Source organism: Acipenser ruthenus, chromosome 41 (assembly GCF_902713425.1).
Source record: "Acipenser ruthenus chromosome 41, fAciRut3.2 maternal haplotype, whole genome shotgun sequence".
Lineage (NCBI taxonomy): Eukaryota > Metazoa > Chordata > Actinopteri > Acipenseriformes > Acipenseridae > Acipenser > Acipenser ruthenus.
In genome coordinates this window covers 3113411-3132261 of record NC_081229.1, presented here as the reverse complement: position 1 = coordinate 3132261, position 18851 = coordinate 3113411, and the positions used below count along the sequence as shown (strand labels likewise).

Below are 18851 nucleotides of genomic sequence, written 5' to 3'. Positions count from 1 at the left end.
CAAAAAGTGTCATTTCAATGGCTTTGCTCCAAACCTATACAGTGCATCTTTATTTCTTGTATAAGAATCTGTTGCTGAGTATCTTAACTTTCATATATCCTAATGTCAGGTCTGTTATACAGCATCAGTTGTGCTGGAGACAGTATTTGGCACCTAGAGTGCCAGATACTGCTAGGAGACATTAGTTAGCAGGGAATCCTGCCCGGAGACACTATTTGGCACAACACCGGATGGAATTTCACAATAATGAAGGACTCTTTCTTATGCCCAAAAAGCCTGGATGGGGCTCCTTTATTCCACCTTGCTTGCAATTCATGTGATGTTTATTTTCCAAGTTTCAGGAATTTTGCTTAAATATGCACACGTCCTGTGGGTATACTACATATGCAGCATTATTTATTAATCAGCAGGTTTCATTCGACTTTATGAAACAAAATTTGTTAATTCTATAGGGTGATGCAAAACTTTTGGCCATAGTTTTAAGTTTATTTGACAGCAAATTTTATTAAACTATTGAATGGGAATTTATCGCACTATGAACAAACATCTTGTTTGATGCAAAAGAATGTAAAATGAACTGAACCTGCAGGCGTATCCAGGAAAGAAATGGAGAGGAGAGGTGCAGCTGGTGAAGCTCAACACTGGGCAATGCAGACAGACCCGTAAAACAGGATCTCTTTCTCTTGCAGAACATACATTCTGTCATGACAAGCGCTCACATGTTCCAGCTGCTGTGACCATCCCATAATAAACAATCAAAAACATTTGACGCTTTTTCTGGATTTTGCTAAGACGGGGGGGTGGTGGGTGGGGTTGTGGTTGCAGACACCAACACAGGTGCAAAGGTTTTAGTCATTACCACAATACCGTGCACCACCGCTGAGCTACCTACAATGGTATTACTCTGGCCGGTGTTGCTTCTTCGGGAAAACATACGATATAAAACACTGTACAAAAACACAGCTACAAAACAAAAGCTGGCCTAGTTTGGTCATGCGCTACTCTCCATACAAAGGAAGGCCCCGCTCCGGGAAGTAACCTTAAGTTCCAGTTTGCAGATATACACATGCAAAACTGGATGAAATATTTAACTTTACCAGCTTTCCTCTGGGTAAAGGGCTCCGATCATCACCCATCACCCATTAACCATCGCCCATCGCCCCATTCACAGTCTGCTTAACCTGGATTAGAAGAAAGGAGCTGGTTCTTTAACACATGTGATCAAAACCTTATTGTCAATCAATTAATCAATTAGAACTTGACCGCATTCCACACAGTATTTTAACTCCGTCCCTGCCAGATTTCAAACAACTTTTTTCAGAAAATCCGAACAAACTCTGTGGCAGTTCCTGGGTTGGCTCTGGTATTGTTGACCATGAACACACACAAGAATGCTTTTCTTATCATGAATCTTTGGCTCCAGGAACAAGAGGTTTGACTGTTCTACTGTTCTGTGTTTCTCGCTATGTCTTGCTCTGAAACTACCAATCCCTGTTTCTTCAGTTCTGGAATCCTATCCAACCTGTTGTGTTTGTTACTTCGTTTTCGTCTTCTCTGTTAACCAAAAAAAAAAGGAGACGAAATGCAAAACAAGAATGTCTTAATTTGAAAGCCTAGGACCTTTGCCTTCAAAACAAATAACTGGGTGGGTTTTTGTAATGAAAACAATTGGGATTCTTTATCTGTCTTGCTTAGCTCAGGAGGCATTGTAGTCCACTGGTTAAAGTCCAGCGCTTGTAACCAGAAGGTCACCAGTTCAAATCCCACCTCTGCTACTGACTGACTCACTGTGTGACCCTGAGCAAGTCACTTAAACTCCTTGTGCTCCATCCTGCAGATGAGATGTTATATCAATGTCCTATTGGAAGTGACTCTGCATATAAAGCACAGTTCACAGCCTACCTCTGTAAAGCGCTTTGTGATGGTGGTCCACTATGAAAGGTGCAATATAAAATATATTATTATTATTATTATTCCAGTCAGTAAAATATTCTTTTTGTTTTAGGGTTCATCTAATTAGTAAGACAGGATGGTGTGATGTGGTACAGAAAACAGGTTGGACAGATTTTTTGTGGTGGTGACTAATGTCTATTGGGAGCGACCACAGTTAATTTAAGCATTTAGGACAACAGTCTGTATATTTCTTCAACTGTAACATATGACTAATACTATTTTAACAAACATGTACATGTCTTATTGAACCAGTAAACGCAGTCCATTGTCTATTTCACAGTTTCTTTTACCGTCAGGGAGGCAAAGAAAGAGAAGCAAATCCTTGCTGGGCCCCAAGCCTTACTGAGCTGGCAAAAGTCACAGACCAACTGAGCAGCAGACTGAACAACATTCTTGCTGAGACATGCTCTTTTCTTCCAGAGCCCACGTTCCTACAGCTCTTCCAGGCTAAGCTACTCTGCTGCATTCCTGTCTTGACACGGGCATTCAGACTATTCAACTCTTACACTAGATTGTAGCAGGTACTATTTTGTATTGTGTTTTACTCAGCATCTGTTTCTTCTCACACTTAGAACTCACAGTTTTTCATAAACTCAGCACTTATATTTTCAGTCCTGGTTTTTAAGTTCAAAACATTTTAGGATTGAGACATCATTTGTTTATATATATATATATATATATATATATATATAAAAACATATATATATATATATATATATATATATATATATATATATTATTAGTTTATTTAGCAGACACCTTTATCCAAGGTGACTTACACAGACTAGGGTGTGTGAACTATGCATTAGCTGCAGAATCACTTACAATTACGTCTCACCCGAAAGATGGAGCCCAAGGAGGTTAAGTGACTTGCTCAGGGTCACACAATGAGTCAGTGGCTGAGGTGGGATTTGAACCAGGGACTTCCTGGTTATAAGCCCTTTTCTTTAACCACTGGACCACACAGCCTAGCAGTTTCTTTATACATACCGGAAGCCATAATTGTAGTACAGGATTTCATGTTAGATTTTGAAATGTAACACTAATTTTTCAGTAAGTATATGGAAAACAACAAAACGGTGTGTAATTCAATATGCTAACGTAACATTACTCAGCAGGTTTAATTCGACTTTATAGGATCAAAATTAGTTCACTCTATAAGGGTGATGCAAAACCTTTGGCTGTAGCTGTACATCCCTGTTTTTATCAGTGAGGTCCTAACGTTGCGAGAGGCATCAGCCATTGAAAAGGTTTCATGCAGGTAAACATTAACAGAACAACTGAGCCACAAGGAGAAAATAAATACAGTCCTGTGATCAGTCAGCTCCTCTTTCTCCCCCTCCCGAGCAGAGGTAGCTTGTCTGGGTAAAATGACGCCAAACTGGTTTAGCAACGGCCAGCCGAAACAGGGGTGTGAGCAGCAGAACAGGTTTTCATGTTGAGGTGAGGGTAAAAGAAATACCTGACATACTACTGGGGCTACGAAAGAGTCCTGCGCATCGGAAACACATTCCTGGGAGACTGAAGAGGCTTTATGAAACATCACAGGGTGTCAAAAGGAGCAAGAGAGAGTATACTGGATTTGCATCTTGACGACAGTAAAATGGAAAGGTAAATTACTGTCTCATTGTAATGGATAATAGCTACATTCACAGCATGTTGGATTTTTTTTTTTTTTTAAATTTTGTTGCCAATTATTTTTATTATTTTCTCCCAATTTAGAATGTCCAATTATTTTTAGACTCAGCTCACCGCTGCCACCCCTGTTAGCCGCCTGCTTCTTTTCACACTGCAGGCTCACCTGCAGCCACCTCAGAGCTACAGTGTTGGAGGACAACGCAGCTCTGGGCAGCTTACAGGCAAGCCCGCAGGCGCCCGGCCAGACTACAGGGGTCGCTGGTGCGCGGTGAGCCAAAGACACTCTGGTCCCCCTCGTCCCTTTAACAGTTTCAGAGTCTGCTTCTGAGGAAAACTTGATTTAAATGTACTGTACATAATATGCAATTTGTTAATGAAGATCAGGAGTCAGCAATACGTCTCATCCTAATAGTGAGGTCCTATTGCAAGTGACTGCAGTAGCAGTTGATGATGATTCACAGTTCACCCCCTAATCTCTTCATCGCTTTGAATAAACGTGTCTGCTAAATGACTAAATAATAATAATAATTACTAGAAACTTGGATGAATCTTGTATGATCAGACCTTGGACACAGAACCAATGATAAATGCAACATACATAAGACACCAGAATTCTCAATTGAACGGGTCAATTTATTGTTAAAATGATAAATTAGATCTTATAAACACTTTTTTTTTTTTTTTTGTAATTTTCACATACATTTCACAATACAGTGTCATGCAATCTATCTTCTTTCTTACAAAAAAAAACCTAAACTTTCAAATGAATGTAACCATCATATAAAAATGAGAAGACAGGCTGTGAACAACAGGCTCAGCAACCAATTAAAGTCCATATAGTTAACAAAATAATTCCAGTAAAGCTTACTAATATACTGTATATTACTTTCACTTTGTATATAATCTGATTTTTTTTCCATAAGTACAACACCGAAGTATCTGCAAGGGGTGTTTGATAAAAAAAATCTTTAACAGATTCAAATAAATTACTGTTAAAAAAAATGTATTTACCATAATTTGTGCATTTTCCATATAGGAAAACGTGAGACCTACGAAATGATGGCAATGTATATTAGGGAAGATTTACTGCAATTGGTTTGCTAGCATCATGTTCTTCAAACTGCACAAGGCAGTGTGACCTACCCTCTCAGACAGAGGGGGATAACACAGGCACTCACTAATTCAATGGAATGCACTAGAGACCTGGAGCGTGGTGGTCTTTGAAAACGGTAAGAAAAACACACACACACACACGCACACACTCCAAGGATCTATGCTGTTGCATAGTTGATAAGGGTTTGCAAAAGACACGCAGTGAACACTGGGTCTAACGTCTTACACATACTGTAGGTAGCATCACTGAAACATGTTTATTATATACTGCATAGGTACAATCACCAACCCCTCCCTGCAATACATTAAAACCTCAATTATGTTTTTAAACCAGTATCCAATGTGCAATGCTATTTCGCACCCCATCCCCTCCTCCTTTTTTTATTTATTTTTTTAAAAAGTCACCTTTTTTGTCATTTATCCCAGTTCCTCTAGGTTTGCACACCTTATACATTGCAAACCTTTCTCCCCTAAAATAATTCAGTGATATGTATTGCAAGTACTAGCAACAAGTACTGAGCAAATGTGATTTAGGTAGTTCATAACTGTGCTGTGGGAATACACAGTACACAAAGCAGCAATGGATTCAATTGCAGGGGTATGGATGGGAATTAAATATGTATGCCTTCGAAGCATTTCCACGGAGACTAATGCCTCGTTTCTATCTACACCTTGAAAACAAGTCTGTAAAACTCATCTTGTTCAATTGTGAAACGGTGTCTGTTGCCAGTTTCATCTATATGCTAGAATGAAGTGTGTCAAACGCAGCAGGTATGTTTCGTGGTTTTGTACACATCTTTTTATTTACTCCCAATCCTTCCCCGGATATTAAAATGAATTAAAGGCCTCCAGCAGCCCTTCACAACTTGGTATGTGTGGAAATGGAGTGCCTAGCCTTCAGTCCAAGCCAACGCTCTGGGCTAGATTAACTTTTGTACATTTACCATATCCTTTCTATTATTGTTCGACAGTTCTGCTGCTGTTAATATCAATAGACCCCAGTGATGTAAAACTAGACAATTCTGAATACCATTCAGTCAGTGTGTGAGTTCAACAGTGGTTTGGTGATATTTTGTATGCATTGGGAAGGGTTTTCCCTTCTATAATTGTGTGTGAATGTCAACCATAAATGACAAGCACCGTCCTCTACGGTTTCCTGTAACACCGATTAACCTTATGCAAATAAACTGTTTAGAAAATCCATAAACTACTGTATAAAACGAACACAGAGGCGTTGACAACTATGTTACAGCTTTGTCCGTATTGTATTGCAGTAAAAACATTGACTCAATTCCTAACTCTCTCTGCACGAAGTACCTTAGTCGGTTAACTGGTCCGTTTCTTACAGTCATGTTCCCTAAACTGCTGGTTGTCCATTGTCTTGAATGTTTCCTGGACCTCCTGGGCAGACATGTAGTGTTGAAAGAGTTAACTGTTTTCTCCAATAACAAAATTAAATGCATACATTTCCAAAACCAAAGCTGAACAAAAGCATTTGAATGAGGCTTCAAATGAAGCTAAATGCTTCATTTAGCTTCCCCCCCTTTTTTTTTTTTTTTTACAGGTCACCAAAAGGAACAGAGTTGAAAAAAAAACCAAACATTTTTATTAAAAGAGCTCATCCTAATACAGAGAGATGTTCAGAGTAAGAGGTACTGACAGAGTGGAATGTTAAGGCGGCCATTACATGGGGCTGATTAAAAACGGACTACATTTCCCATAACCCATTGCACTTAAATGGCCATATTAAAACCATGTATAAAATACACAGCAGCTTTATTGAATGTTAGGCTAAAACAGACATTCTACTAAAAAGGTAGAATCCATTATGGATTCTATTAGGGCTGCAGGATATCAAGCAGGTCGAAAATGATGAACTTCCATTACAGTTTCAAAATGTGCTTTTCCTTGTTACATACATAATTACAATACTATTAAAATGGATAGTTACATTTACTGTGAAAAAAACAATAGAAGAAGAAAAGCAGGAGCTGGGGAAATTGGCCTTGAGTCCCAATATATATATATATATATATATTCCTGAAACAAAAACAAGGCTGTAGTCTGCATAGAATATGTGCAATGCAGGTAAACCGAGTACCTTTTCATATTCTTACATGTTCTGTGTGAGCAAGTCTAAAAGGTGTGCAGAAATGTTATCATATATTAATTGGAATGGTTTATATGTAGTTCCAAAACACTTTACAGCAAACCCTCGTCTGCAAATGTTTAATTTTTTCAAAAGGTTTTATTTTCAATAAAAAAAACGTTTTTAATTTGATGTTATTCTTTGACTTTATTTTCTCTTCAACTCCAGTAAAGTCCTTGTTTGGCCATAATACATAAGTACTCTCCAAATGTTAATTTCCTGAGTTACCGGTAATAGGACCACCCTCACCACATGCAGTCTGAGCGGCAGTGTACAGCGCAGGAGGGTTCCTATTACATGTAACAGCAGTGAGTGACCTATAAGGGTGTTACAGGAAAACTAGTTTCATCCGAGCCAAGTTCAATAGAAAAAGCAGAAGGGACTTCTGCGAGCAATGGCGTGCTCATGATAGGTGGTAAGAAGTCTCTTCCGGCACAAAGTGACTCTAGAAACGATACCCTGGGATCAAACAGTTTTACTGTCTTCTACTTAAAAATAATAATAAAAAATGGCCATGAAAAATACATACTGGTATATTGTAATTAGTGTACTGTGCTGTTTTGAGTGGAGTTATATTTATTCAATACTATTGCATTCTGCAATTTTGAGTGGTGTTATCTTTCCTAGGTCTGTATACTGGTCTGCAGTTTTTAAAGAGTTAAGTCTTGGTCATATTACACCTTGGTAGTGAATTTACTCAAGGGCTATCTTGTGGGAGGGGGATTATTGCAATATTGGGCCAGAATTATATTATATAAAAAAAAAAGTCCCAGCTCCCATGGGTGAATTAGTATATACAACGCATCTCCCAAACAGTTAGTGTCGAAGAAGTAAATGGTTTAGTTTCTACAAGTCAGTCAGCAGTAGCTCCGTGTCTGTCCTTCTGAATGGACAGTCCAGTTTGGGGCTGGTAAACTGCCCTGTCGGACTACACCTGCTGGTGTCCGGAGGACTGGACGGAAAGACGGATCCAGTGTGGAGACCAGCCCCTCTCTCCTGGGTACATTCCCATACTGAGGGAGTCCTGGTACAGCACTGGAATTAAACTGGCAAGCGTTATATTGCTGAGTGCGGAGGATTCCAGGGTTGAAGCCAAGCTGGGGTTGGGGCCCTCTTGGAGATGTGGTCGTTGTCAGAGAAAGCTGCGCCATGCTGGTAAAAGGAGTTCGAACAGCAGATTCCTCCGTTACCATGGAAACTTGATTGGAATAGGTAGGTCTGAAGTTTGGCTCCGGTTGCCTGGTGCTGCAAGACGGGCTTGATTTAGCACGAGCTGGATTCGGGGTGAAGGAAACACAGCTCCTTGGGTGAGGGTGGTTCATAGCGACCTGCGCTGCCCTGTAGAACTTAAGAACCTGATCCCCGGAAGGCATGACATCAAATGCTTGGCTGTAGTGCCCGGCTGAAGAAGAGGACCTCCTTAGAGGCTCCTCCCGCAGAGTGTGGGTGCCTCTTGGTGCAAAAGGATTGCCATCCCACTGGGGCTTCACTGGACCTGCGGCATAGACATTGAAGCCAGCTCTTTGCTGTTGCTGCTGTAGGTGCTGATGTTGCTGTTGTTGGGGATGAGAGGGCATCTCGCACAGCGTCGCAAGACACCTTGAAGCTCCATCGCTTCCAGATTCAGACGCAGGCGTTTCAGTCGGGTGGTTCACGTGATCTTTTTCCTCTAGATTTTGCAACTCTCCAGGACCTTCAATACCGCCGTTTCCAGGATCCGACTTGCTCCTGAAGTGGATTGCATCTGAACCTTGTGGTTTCTCATCCAGAGATGGAGAAAAGTTATCGTACTGAGATACCACTGAACTGCCAGCCCTCTGCCAGGGGTCAGATGAAGATTCCTGACTTGCGATATTCTCTTCAAAGACTAAAGGAGGCTCTGTACCAGATCTATCATTGGAGCTCCCAGATGGGGGTGGCTCTGAATGTTGGTCTCCATCTAAGTTGGTTGTTGTCCAGGCTTTGCCTGGGTTGAAAGGAAAATTGACATATATTGGCTCTGGTTGCTCTTGAAGTCTGGGAGGCTTTGGGGCAGACACAGCAGCCTGAGGCCGGTAATCTTGAAGGACCCTGGTCTCACCTTCATGGGCGGCCCCTTCTTCAAGGTACCTGTAACAGACTTTCCCATTTTCAAAGTAGGGGTGTAGCTGTGAGGCTGAGAGATCTGCAGAAGGGGACCGCTGGGTCCTGTAGAGATTTCTCTGGTAGGTAGAGGTCCCCTGATTAGGAGCCCCCTCAGTCCGAGAGACAGGAACCATTCTAAAGGATGCAGAGGGCTGATGTGCAGGGCTTTCCTGGGGCACTGTGGAGTAGGGAACACCAGCTATTTGTGTGTAACCAGCATTGCCCTGCATGGCTAAGGATCGATCCACGGTAGGGTTCAGGTTCTGCGAGATACCAGTCCAAAGATGAGGTCTAACTGAAATGTCATGGCTCCTCAAATGCCTGTCCGCAATGGCATGTTCGAACCCAGGCCTGGGAAGGCGGTAGGGAACTCCTTCAAGCGCCATCTGGTTTCCAACATTCTGATAATTGTATCTAGGGATCTGTACAAAGGAGGGCTCTGGCGCAATCTCATAGTAAAAGTTTTCGTGCTTGACTTGGTCCTCTGACCTCCCAGCGAATATCTGGGGGTTACTGCTAGCTCTATTGTGGTAGACCTGAACCGAGGAAGCGGCAAACCCCCTGGATTGATCCAAATGACTGTGGGTTTTTGGATCCACATAGCAAACTCCTTCCGAATCATTCCTGGAAAACGGAGGCGTGGACTGTGATGAGAGAAGCATTCTGGGTCTTGCCTGGTCTTGAGATCGCCTGGAATAGCTCTCATTACGATGCAGTGGAAACCCAGCGTTCAGTTCTGGTGGCTTCGGGGGCACTTTTGGCCTGGCTGGCTGGAAGGCTCTTAGGTGAGAGGAGCTGTGAATGATAGGAGAGCTCTTGCATTTCGAGTGATGGAATTGTGGATGGTGGTGGTGGTTAGTGTGCTTGGCGGGAGGGGCAGGGTGCTTATGTTGAAGATGGGGGGCAGAAAACTGTCTGGAATAGGCTGGTGGCTTCTTGCTGGGAAGCTGGTTTTCAACGTTCAACTCTGGTACAGAAGAAGAAGTAGTAGCAGCTTGATTAGAAGAGCTTGGGGGCTTGTCTTGTGGCTGGCAAGCCGTAGCTGAAGGAACCTTGGGCTGAGGAGGTTTGTAGGGTGAATCCGTTTCGGCAGAGGAACTACCTGTGGATGCTCCAGACTCGGAGAGAGAGGTCTGGGATGAAAAGGTACCAGATTCCTAGATGGAAAAACAAAAACAAAACTTTTAGAAAAAAAAAAACAGGTAAAAAAAACACACCCTTACAGAACATTTATAGAACTGGTTCTTTTTTAAAAATGTCAAAATCGAAAAAACAGGTATGCCATTAACTTACAACGATAATAAAATACAATAAAAACGATAGACAAAATTATATTTTAAAACAGCACGGTATGAACTCAAAAAACCATGAATATTTTCCTTACCTGCGGCTGGCTCCGGATGTGCTTCTGCCCGTCGGAGTCTCCTTTCTCGCTCTGTAGCTGGGGCCCTCGCTCAGGCTTCCACACAGACAAAGACTGTACGGTGGAGTACAAAGGGTTGGCCACCGAAGAGACGCATTCGTTGGAGTCCACCGACAGAGACCTCATGAATCGCGCCTCTAAGGAAGCCCCTCCCCCTCCCTGTGGGCGGGGCTCTCGCTGGCTCTGCTTCATAGCCTTGTTGGCGCTCTCTGCCAGGGCTAGGGCCATCAGCCGGGCAGGGTTTTTCGGAGGAGGTGGCGGAGGCACCTGGGAAGGCAGTGGGGCGGCTGCCATCAAAAAGCCTGGGAGAAAGAAAATAAAACAGGCGATCAAATTAATTTTTCGTCGAAGCGTAAATACAGAAAACTTCAGTACATGCCTACCTTTGAAGCAACTAGCCAACAAGACAAGATGAAGTGCAATGTACTTGTTTAGATAGCTTCATTATACAAAATTATATAGAAGAATACAAAAATGATAACAAGTAAGCTCTTACCTGCTTGAAGCTGTGAATGGTCCATCACACTAGAGTGTTCCGATAACTGGAAACTGGGGACAGAGTGGCCCTTGACCTTTGACTCTGTGAAGGACAGCTTACTCCTGATTTCCTGTTGGCAGCTCTCGGTGAGCTGAATATCACATGACCTCAACAGCATAGAGATCATCTGAGGGGGTTGGGCAGCAGCAGTAGCCAAGTTCTGAGCTCCACTTGCACTTTGGAACTCTCCAGCCCTTCCACCAATCATCTCCAGAACTTTAGCAGGCACTGTGATGGAGATTGGCTCAGAGATATCCATCGGTGGGGACTTGTTGCCTTTAGGGGAAAGGGCGTGAACCATCTTCCTGGTAAAAGAGGTTGATTTGCTGAGCTTCTCAGGGGCAGGGCTGGTGATCTCTGAAGTCTGGGTCAAGGGGTTCATTACGGCTGAAGTCTTGTGCTGCTGGCAGCATGACTGAACTCGCTGAGGAGGCTGATTAATAAAGCTTTTCCTTACAGCAACTTCTGACTGGTTCATCAGGGAGTCGGGGTCTTCAGTGATAAGCCGCTGTGGGCCGCAACGGAAGGTCAGGGGTTCCAATTCCAGGCCAGCCTCATCTAAATAAGTAGGGCTGAAGTCCATCTCGTCCTCTGCCAGCCACAGTGAGGCCTCGTGGGAAAAGTCAGGCAGCATGTAAACACCCTCGGGGTCCTCAGCCTGAACACTGTCGTAGGAGCGGCAGTGCTTCAGGGTGGACAGAAGTTCTGTTTCCATAGTAACGGAGAGGGCATCACTACTGGACCGAGGTCGACGCAGACGCTGATGCTTGGAGAGGCCTTCAGACAATGAAGAGAAAATATGAGAGGGCACGAAGAAAGCAACAGATTACTGTTTGGTTTGTCTCTCCATCTGTGTACAAAGGCTGTCAGTCATTAGGGCAAGTAGCCAGTCACAGAGAAATCACTGTAATTAAACAGCTACACCTCCCTTTATTATACTAGATTTAATTATATACAATGTAAATAAGTGTTGGGTGTAACATGTGCCTAAATAGCAAACAGAGGTAAGATTTATGAAATTTTATAATCCCTTTAAAATGATTTGCTAGCTACAGACATCCACATCCTCTTCAGTCACTGTGTGTATAATTGTACTATATTAAAGTTTCCTATCTATAGATCTATTTTATAATGCATGTATGTTTTGGCAGGGCAACCTCTTAAATAGAGTACACACGAACGGTTTTAAATTTCTAAAAATTAAAATACCAAAAATCATGATCGAAGGGGATAAAAAGCCCCAAACAGGCAAGGCCAATTTAGAAATATAACAAAAAAAACCGGTTTTGATCAGATATACTAAAAGTTCTGCAAAGAAAGAAAGAAAGAAAAGAAAAGAAAAAAGACAGAAAGAAAGACCAGAATTGGTCTTTTCCTTACCAGCCCCACTGTGTTGAGAACAAAGAGATTCTTCACTCTTAGCTGACCGGAGTGTCACGGTTTCAATCCGCGTTCCTGCAACAAAACAGGAGATTTGAAATTCATACAAACCTGAACTGGAGTAACTTTGTCTTTTGTTTACTGTAAAAAAAAAACAACTCTTGTACATAATATGTACAATAAAAGAAGGTTTCCTGTACCATATAATTGAACGACAAAAGTGTACAGCAACAGTATGTTTTAGTATGCGACGTCTAGGAGTAAGAATATTATTAGATTTTTATTTTACACCCCAAACGGCAAAACACCAAAAAACTAGCGTCGTTTTTCATATTCATCAGATTAGTCGTCCCGCCACTGGTATTGTTCAAACCTGAAGATTATGCTAAAACAATGCTTGGTATGCTACTGACACCAACAATAATAAACCCTGATCCACAAACAGACGAGAACATGAAACATATACGGGAGGTACTGTAAAATCATGGGCAGTATATTAGGTCTAAAAACAAAAAATGCTATCCCTCTTTATAAGATCTGGTACCTTTTTGTTCCCTGATGCTCTTACCCATTTCAGCCTGTGAAGCCTGGAACAGCGATCCAACTCGTGCAGATTTTCTCCGCTGGGATCCTGGCGTTTTACCGATGGCAAAGAAGGCTCTCCAGCTTCCACCTGCCGATTTCCTCACCTTCATACCGCTCTTCCTCCTTCAAAACGAAGGACAGAATCGCATTACACCGACTGATCCTGCGCTGGCATCACACTGTCAACAGTATTTAATCCTAAACGGCTCAGATAAGAATAAAAAGGTGTATTCATAGTTCTAAAAAAGTTATGCTAATGAAGAGATAGGAACAACTTTATCAGTAGTAATTGTTGTGGATCCTTATTTCCCCCACAAATATTGAGCCCACCTATCCTGCCACACCACCACAGGAAGTACGTACCCCGTTAACTTCCTGTTTCTTGGTTAAAGCCGTGGCATAAGCTTTAGTGGTGTCAAAATGAAAACAACGCTGAATGCAAAACGGTGGTCCGGTGGTTAAAGAAAAGGGCTTGATACCAGGAGGTTCCCGGTTCAAATCCTGGCTCAGCCGCTATATTATTTAGTATTTTAACCATATAAAAAATGTGCAATGTTCTAGTTCTGGTGAGCAACCTGTTAATTATGTTTTATTTTAATTTTTTATACATCTGCAAGTGTTTATCACAGGGTGATAAAAGTTCAAACAACTGTGGAAGTTTAATAAAAGTTTTTGTCTTTAAAAGAAACCAGCACCTTGTGTGATTAATGCAGACAATGTCTGCCCGGCTACTCGTTGTTATATCAATCTTCATGTATAGCAAACTTCCCGGTTCAATCCCAGCTCAGCCAATGACTTGCTGTGTGTGACCCTGAGCAAGTCACTTAACCTCCTTGTGCTCCGTCCTTCGGATGAGACGCAAAACCGAGGTCCTATTGCAAGTGACTCTGCAGCAGCAGTTGTGATGCATACTTCACCCCCACTCTGTATGTCTCTGTAAGTCGCTAAATGACTACATTAATAATAATAATAATAATAATAATAATAACAATAACAACAACCTTTCTGCAGGTATGTCAATAACTGTGTGGTATTTCCCTTGGAAAGTCATCGGATCTGCCTGCAGTGTGAGAAGGCCGGCCTGTGCAGAGCAGAGGAGGTGGGCCTGGGTCCTGGCTTGAGCCTCTTCCAGAGACAGCAGTCGAGAGGACAGAGAGGAGACCACAAAGGACTTGGGCCTAGTCAACGAACAGAGTCCTGCAACAACAAAAAAAACATGTTTGGAATCTGTGCCGTTGCTAACCAAGCAGGACTCCCAGGTGGCATTGTGTGCAGACCACATATTGTACGCATCTGAAAAGAACACTGTACAGCTTTATTTGTTTAACCCTTTCATGCACGCCGACCTTATACACTCTCTTCTAGTCTTTATATGGAAGATACAAATGCATGATGACCTCATAGGTGCCATCTTTTCTCTTCCCATATAAAAAGCAATGGTATTTTAAATGAAAAACATATTCATTATGTATCCAAAATTACTTTTTTTTTTTTAATATTTCATGCATGAAGGGGTTAATATAAAGTAAATCAATACAATTCGCAAACACAGAAATACAGCGCCGCAGACTTAGGATTGGGTTCAGACACAAGCACTAAAGTTAATTTGCAGAAGCAAACTCCAAGCAGCACCAATCACGCCAGCGGGAAATGAATTATCTCCAATGGGAGAGAGCTGTATCTAGATCTCTAGATTTGTTGTTATTTGAAAACCAGACCGTCGACTTTTTTTTTTTTTTTTACAAAAGCTGAAAAATTGTCCAGATAAGTCAAAACCACTACAGAATGCTCTTGAAAAGAGAAGGGAAAAGGTTTAAACATGAAAATACAAAATGAAGCCATTTAACTTTAAACTGGTAATAAAAGCAGCACAGCACATTACAGTATGACCAAAGAGGTCCTAAAATCACAAGGCGCTTGAGGCAGCTTCAAGTTCATAATCTCTTATTTTACACTTAAGTGTCACAGAATCCCCTGCAGCGTTTACAAGACACATTACAGGGATGGAAATAAGACTCCTATTGCATAGCAGTTTCACCCATTCCAGGTTTTATTATGTTCTTGATTAGCCCCAGTGCAGAGGTAACAAGTTCAGGTGTGTCTTATTAAATGTGTAGTGAAACCAGGAATGGATCAAACTGCTATGCAATGGGAGTCTTATTATCCCTGATTTTACCTTTGTTGCTTCCGCTGTTGTGCACATCACAGCAATTTTTGACTGCACAGCTGATTTGTGAGGCATGATGTGCGATGAACAGAAATCAAGAATTTGAAATACGTTTAAAACACACAAATGCTGCAGGACGGACAGCACGGGACACAGCAAAGGTAACGAGATGCGTTTCTTGTAAACTTTGCAGGAAGTTCTGTGACACTAAGTTGCCACACGTACTAGAAACCTTGGTTTTGCTAAACCGGACTACAGACACACTGCCACCAACATTGCACCATTCATTACCTTCCAGATAACAAAAGTAAAATCTGCAAACACTGGTGCCTGTTGATACTGGGCTTGACTGTAACCAGTGCCACTGCCCCTCGTCTATTATAAGCCCATAAACAAAACATTTGATCAACAATATACAAGACTTCAGATAGGTAGCTTTTCAACGTCTTACATAAAAAGGTCCTTGCAATAATCTTCACTCATTAACACAGCAAGCGCAACGGTACTGCAAAGCTTTGGCATTGTCAGGCAATACAGCGAGTATTCAGTAAACACTGCATTTAAGTCTTTTTACAGACCTATTACGAAGCACGTGGAGATTATACAACAAATGTTACACAGACAGAATCTGCAGCTGTTGCTTCAGAAAGGACAACGAGAAACGAGAGACGTTAGGAGACAGCTGGACCAAAACATTACCTGCTTGATGTCACTGACTAACTTCCATCTCTGAGGGGGAAAAACAAACAAACAAACAAACAGTCCATCTTGATGACTCTCGGCAGAGTTATTAAAAGATCAATTTTAAGCTTCTTCCTTTAACTGGTCAAGAGGCTAAGACATGAACTGTATCAGCCGTGTGTATATTGAAGTATACTGAAACGGTCTGTGGCCTATGGCAGAACTGACCTTACTTGCTTTGTCCTGCCATGTCATATTCCTGTATACAACCTAAATATTAAAGTCTGTTTTATATTCTACTTGAAAATCGTGCTGCTGCTACAATCTCTTACCTCGTTGCTACAGTAAAGAAACTTGCCTCATGAACAGCTAGACATATTTTTGACTGAGATGTAGGTGTTCTTTGATGCCAGTTTACAGGGTGTTTTACAGTGTTCCTTATTTTTATTCTTCAATATGGGTCGTATTTTTGGTGAATGGTTCTAAGCTTCACTGGCAACTTTGTTTCCTACACACAATTCAACTACAACACATAGAGCTACGAATTTTACATTTTACTTTCTGAATATTTTTGGTGCACTTCAAGGATGGAAATAAGACTCCCATTGCATCGCAGTTTGATCCATTCCTGGAGTTTAATAAGACACACCTGTACACTGTGGCTAATCAAGCTTGAAGTAAAACCTGGAATGGGTGAAACCATTGTGCAATAAGAGTCTTCTTTCCAGCCCTTCAGTTCTTCCCCCCCCCAGCCCCATAACATATAACAACAGTGCCCCCTGGTGGACAGACAGTGACTATACCTGCCTGGTTATTAATGTTAAGATATTAAGTTCATTATTCTACACCATTGAGATATTTCTCAAGTAGGAGGTGCTATTCTATTTAACATCTAAAACCATAGTTACCATGATAGCTTGTTGGTACAGCTTTGTCTAGTCCTGTACTAACAGCTATAGATACAGGACTAGACAAAAGAAAGCACAAGCACTGCTTCATGCCAATGGCATTTTGTGTCTTGGCATGGAAAGTTTTTTATGGAACTAGCCGATTACCAGTACATTGAATACATTATACAGCCTGCCTTGGCTACTACAGAGCCTGGATCTTTCTGTGTCCCGAGGACAGATCCCCTACCCACCCCACCCCACCCCACCCACTTCCCTTTCCCAAATGTGCTAAAATATGCCAACTCTAAAATAATCTACACATCATCTAAAACAAAAGGTTTATTAAAACACCTCTTCCTCCATACAAAAGTAGAATAGGCTCTTATAACAACAAAAACGTGATCATTCATTCATTATCATTATTAAAAACAAAGTGAACTTATGAGCAAGCATTTACATGTGGCAGCAGCTGGCAATTTTAACAGAAGCCTTTAGGAGGCAGTATTTTTTTATACATTCGCCCCGGCCCGTGTGTTCCAGTTAACTTCCGTTCAGTTTTCCTCTGCTTCACTGATGCTGTGTTCCCGTTTAAACCACCTGCTATCCAGCCCTTCATCTTGAGGCTGCTGGCTCTTATTCATAGCCTCAGCCAGGCTCAGCAGCTTGCGTTTTTCAGACGGGCGAGAGATCTTTCTCAAACCTGGCTCCACAGCTAAAGAAATAAAGATCTATCTGAATTTCTACATCCACAGTTAAATCAAACATTACAGTTAACCATCTAAAAACACACACGCATGCACGCACGCACGCACGCACGCACGCACACAGACTGAATGGCAGGGAGGGTTCAATATGGGATTAACATGTGGTTGAGTTTTGAGGCATCCAACATCCTATTTAGGTGCTTCAAAAAACAGCATGTGTCAAATTCAGCAAATTTACTAGCAAATTACCAAAAAACACTGTGTCCCACTTTTTTAAACACAACAGTTTGCAACTGTTATAATAACTGTAATAAGTTCACTTTTTTTTTTGCTCTGTACTGGTAGGTATCAAATACTGCTGTTTTAGGTCAACTCTGCCACGTTATACTTTGAGGACACAACCTCCTCAAATGGCTTCAATTGATACACATATAAAGAATTAAACTCTCACGCAACTTTTACACTGAGTTTGCGTGAACGTGCATACTGCTGTCTGAGCCCAATCCCTAAACCCTTGGCTTTTCGCAGTCTTTTTTTTTCTGCGTCAATCAAGCAGCATCCTCGTGACACACAGACGGAAAAAACACAAGGTCAAACATGTTCAGCCGTTTAAGATACTATGAATGAATGAACGAACAGGTAAAATGAAACCCGAAATGGCAGATATATGAAGTGGATGAGACTATAAAAATCAGACACTCCCAACAGCAGCTCGGAGGAGGAAAGTGAAAAATACAGGCAGGTTTTAAAACGCTAGCATGTGAACTGGCATTTCTCCCACTTTGTTTCATGATCAATTCAACGCAGCTGGTAACAGCAAGTCACTGTCCTGTAGACCTTCCTTTTTACATATACTGCAACTGCCAGTGAATTCCAGTTTGATTTAGATTCGTTTTTAAAGGCCTCTTCTTTAATAACATTATATTTCAAGGCTTGTTTAACAAACCACTTCTAGGTAGCTGTCTGCCAATTCCAAAAAATAAACTTACATTTATAGTCACTTGTAGAGAGGATTACTGCAAAACAATACCATTTTAAAGCTAATATTGTGTTTTGAAACAGGTAGAAAGATGACAAAGTGCTAGGTAGAATACTGATTTTCAAAAGTTATTTAAACAAACCGTACAGCTAAATCTTTGATTAGGACTTATCCCTTAGTGCCGTATGTTATCACATTGGAACCTCACGGGACTCCTATTGTAGTTCCGTGTCTGAGGAAGTGTATAAATATATGTAAAAAAATATATAATAATTGCACCCTGTTCTCATGTATACTCAATAAAGGCAGCAGTGTGGAGTAGTGGTTAGGGCTCTGGACTCTTGACCGGAGGGTCGTGGGTTCAATCCCAGGTGGGGGGGGGGGGACACTGCTGCTGTACCCTTGAGCAAGGTACTTTACCTAGATTGCTCCAGTAAAAACCCAACTGTATAAATGGGTAATTGTATGTAAAAAATAATATATATAATCCAGGACTCAAAGGGTTAACAGAGAGTTGATCCTAATAT

General features: G+C 41.6%; 1 protein-coding gene across 5 annotated transcripts in view; it reads right to left on the bottom strand.

Moving 5' to 3' along the window:
- Window positions 1-6287: 6287 nt before the first annotated feature.
- Window positions 6288-18851, bottom strand: part of LOC117433590 (rho GTPase-activating protein 33-like) — a 41357-nt gene continuing 28793 nt past the window's right edge. For all 5 annotated transcript variants that reach the window (XM_059010729.1, XM_059010725.1, XM_059010728.1 and 2 more), the window contains 6 exons: window positions 13905-14100; window positions 12887-13026; window positions 12319-12393; window positions 10897-11715; window positions 10362-10702; window positions 6288-10134 (listed from right to left, as the gene is read on the bottom strand). In XM_059010729.1, coding sequence (XP_058866712.1) covers window positions 7711-10134; window positions 10362-10702; window positions 10897-11715; window positions 12319-12393; window positions 12887-13026; window positions 13905-14100 — 3995 coding nt within the window. In that variant the 3' untranslated portion in view covers window positions 6288-7710. The remainder of the gene's footprint in view (window positions 10135-10361; window positions 10703-10896; window positions 11716-12318; window positions 12394-12886; window positions 13027-13904; window positions 14101-18851) is intronic.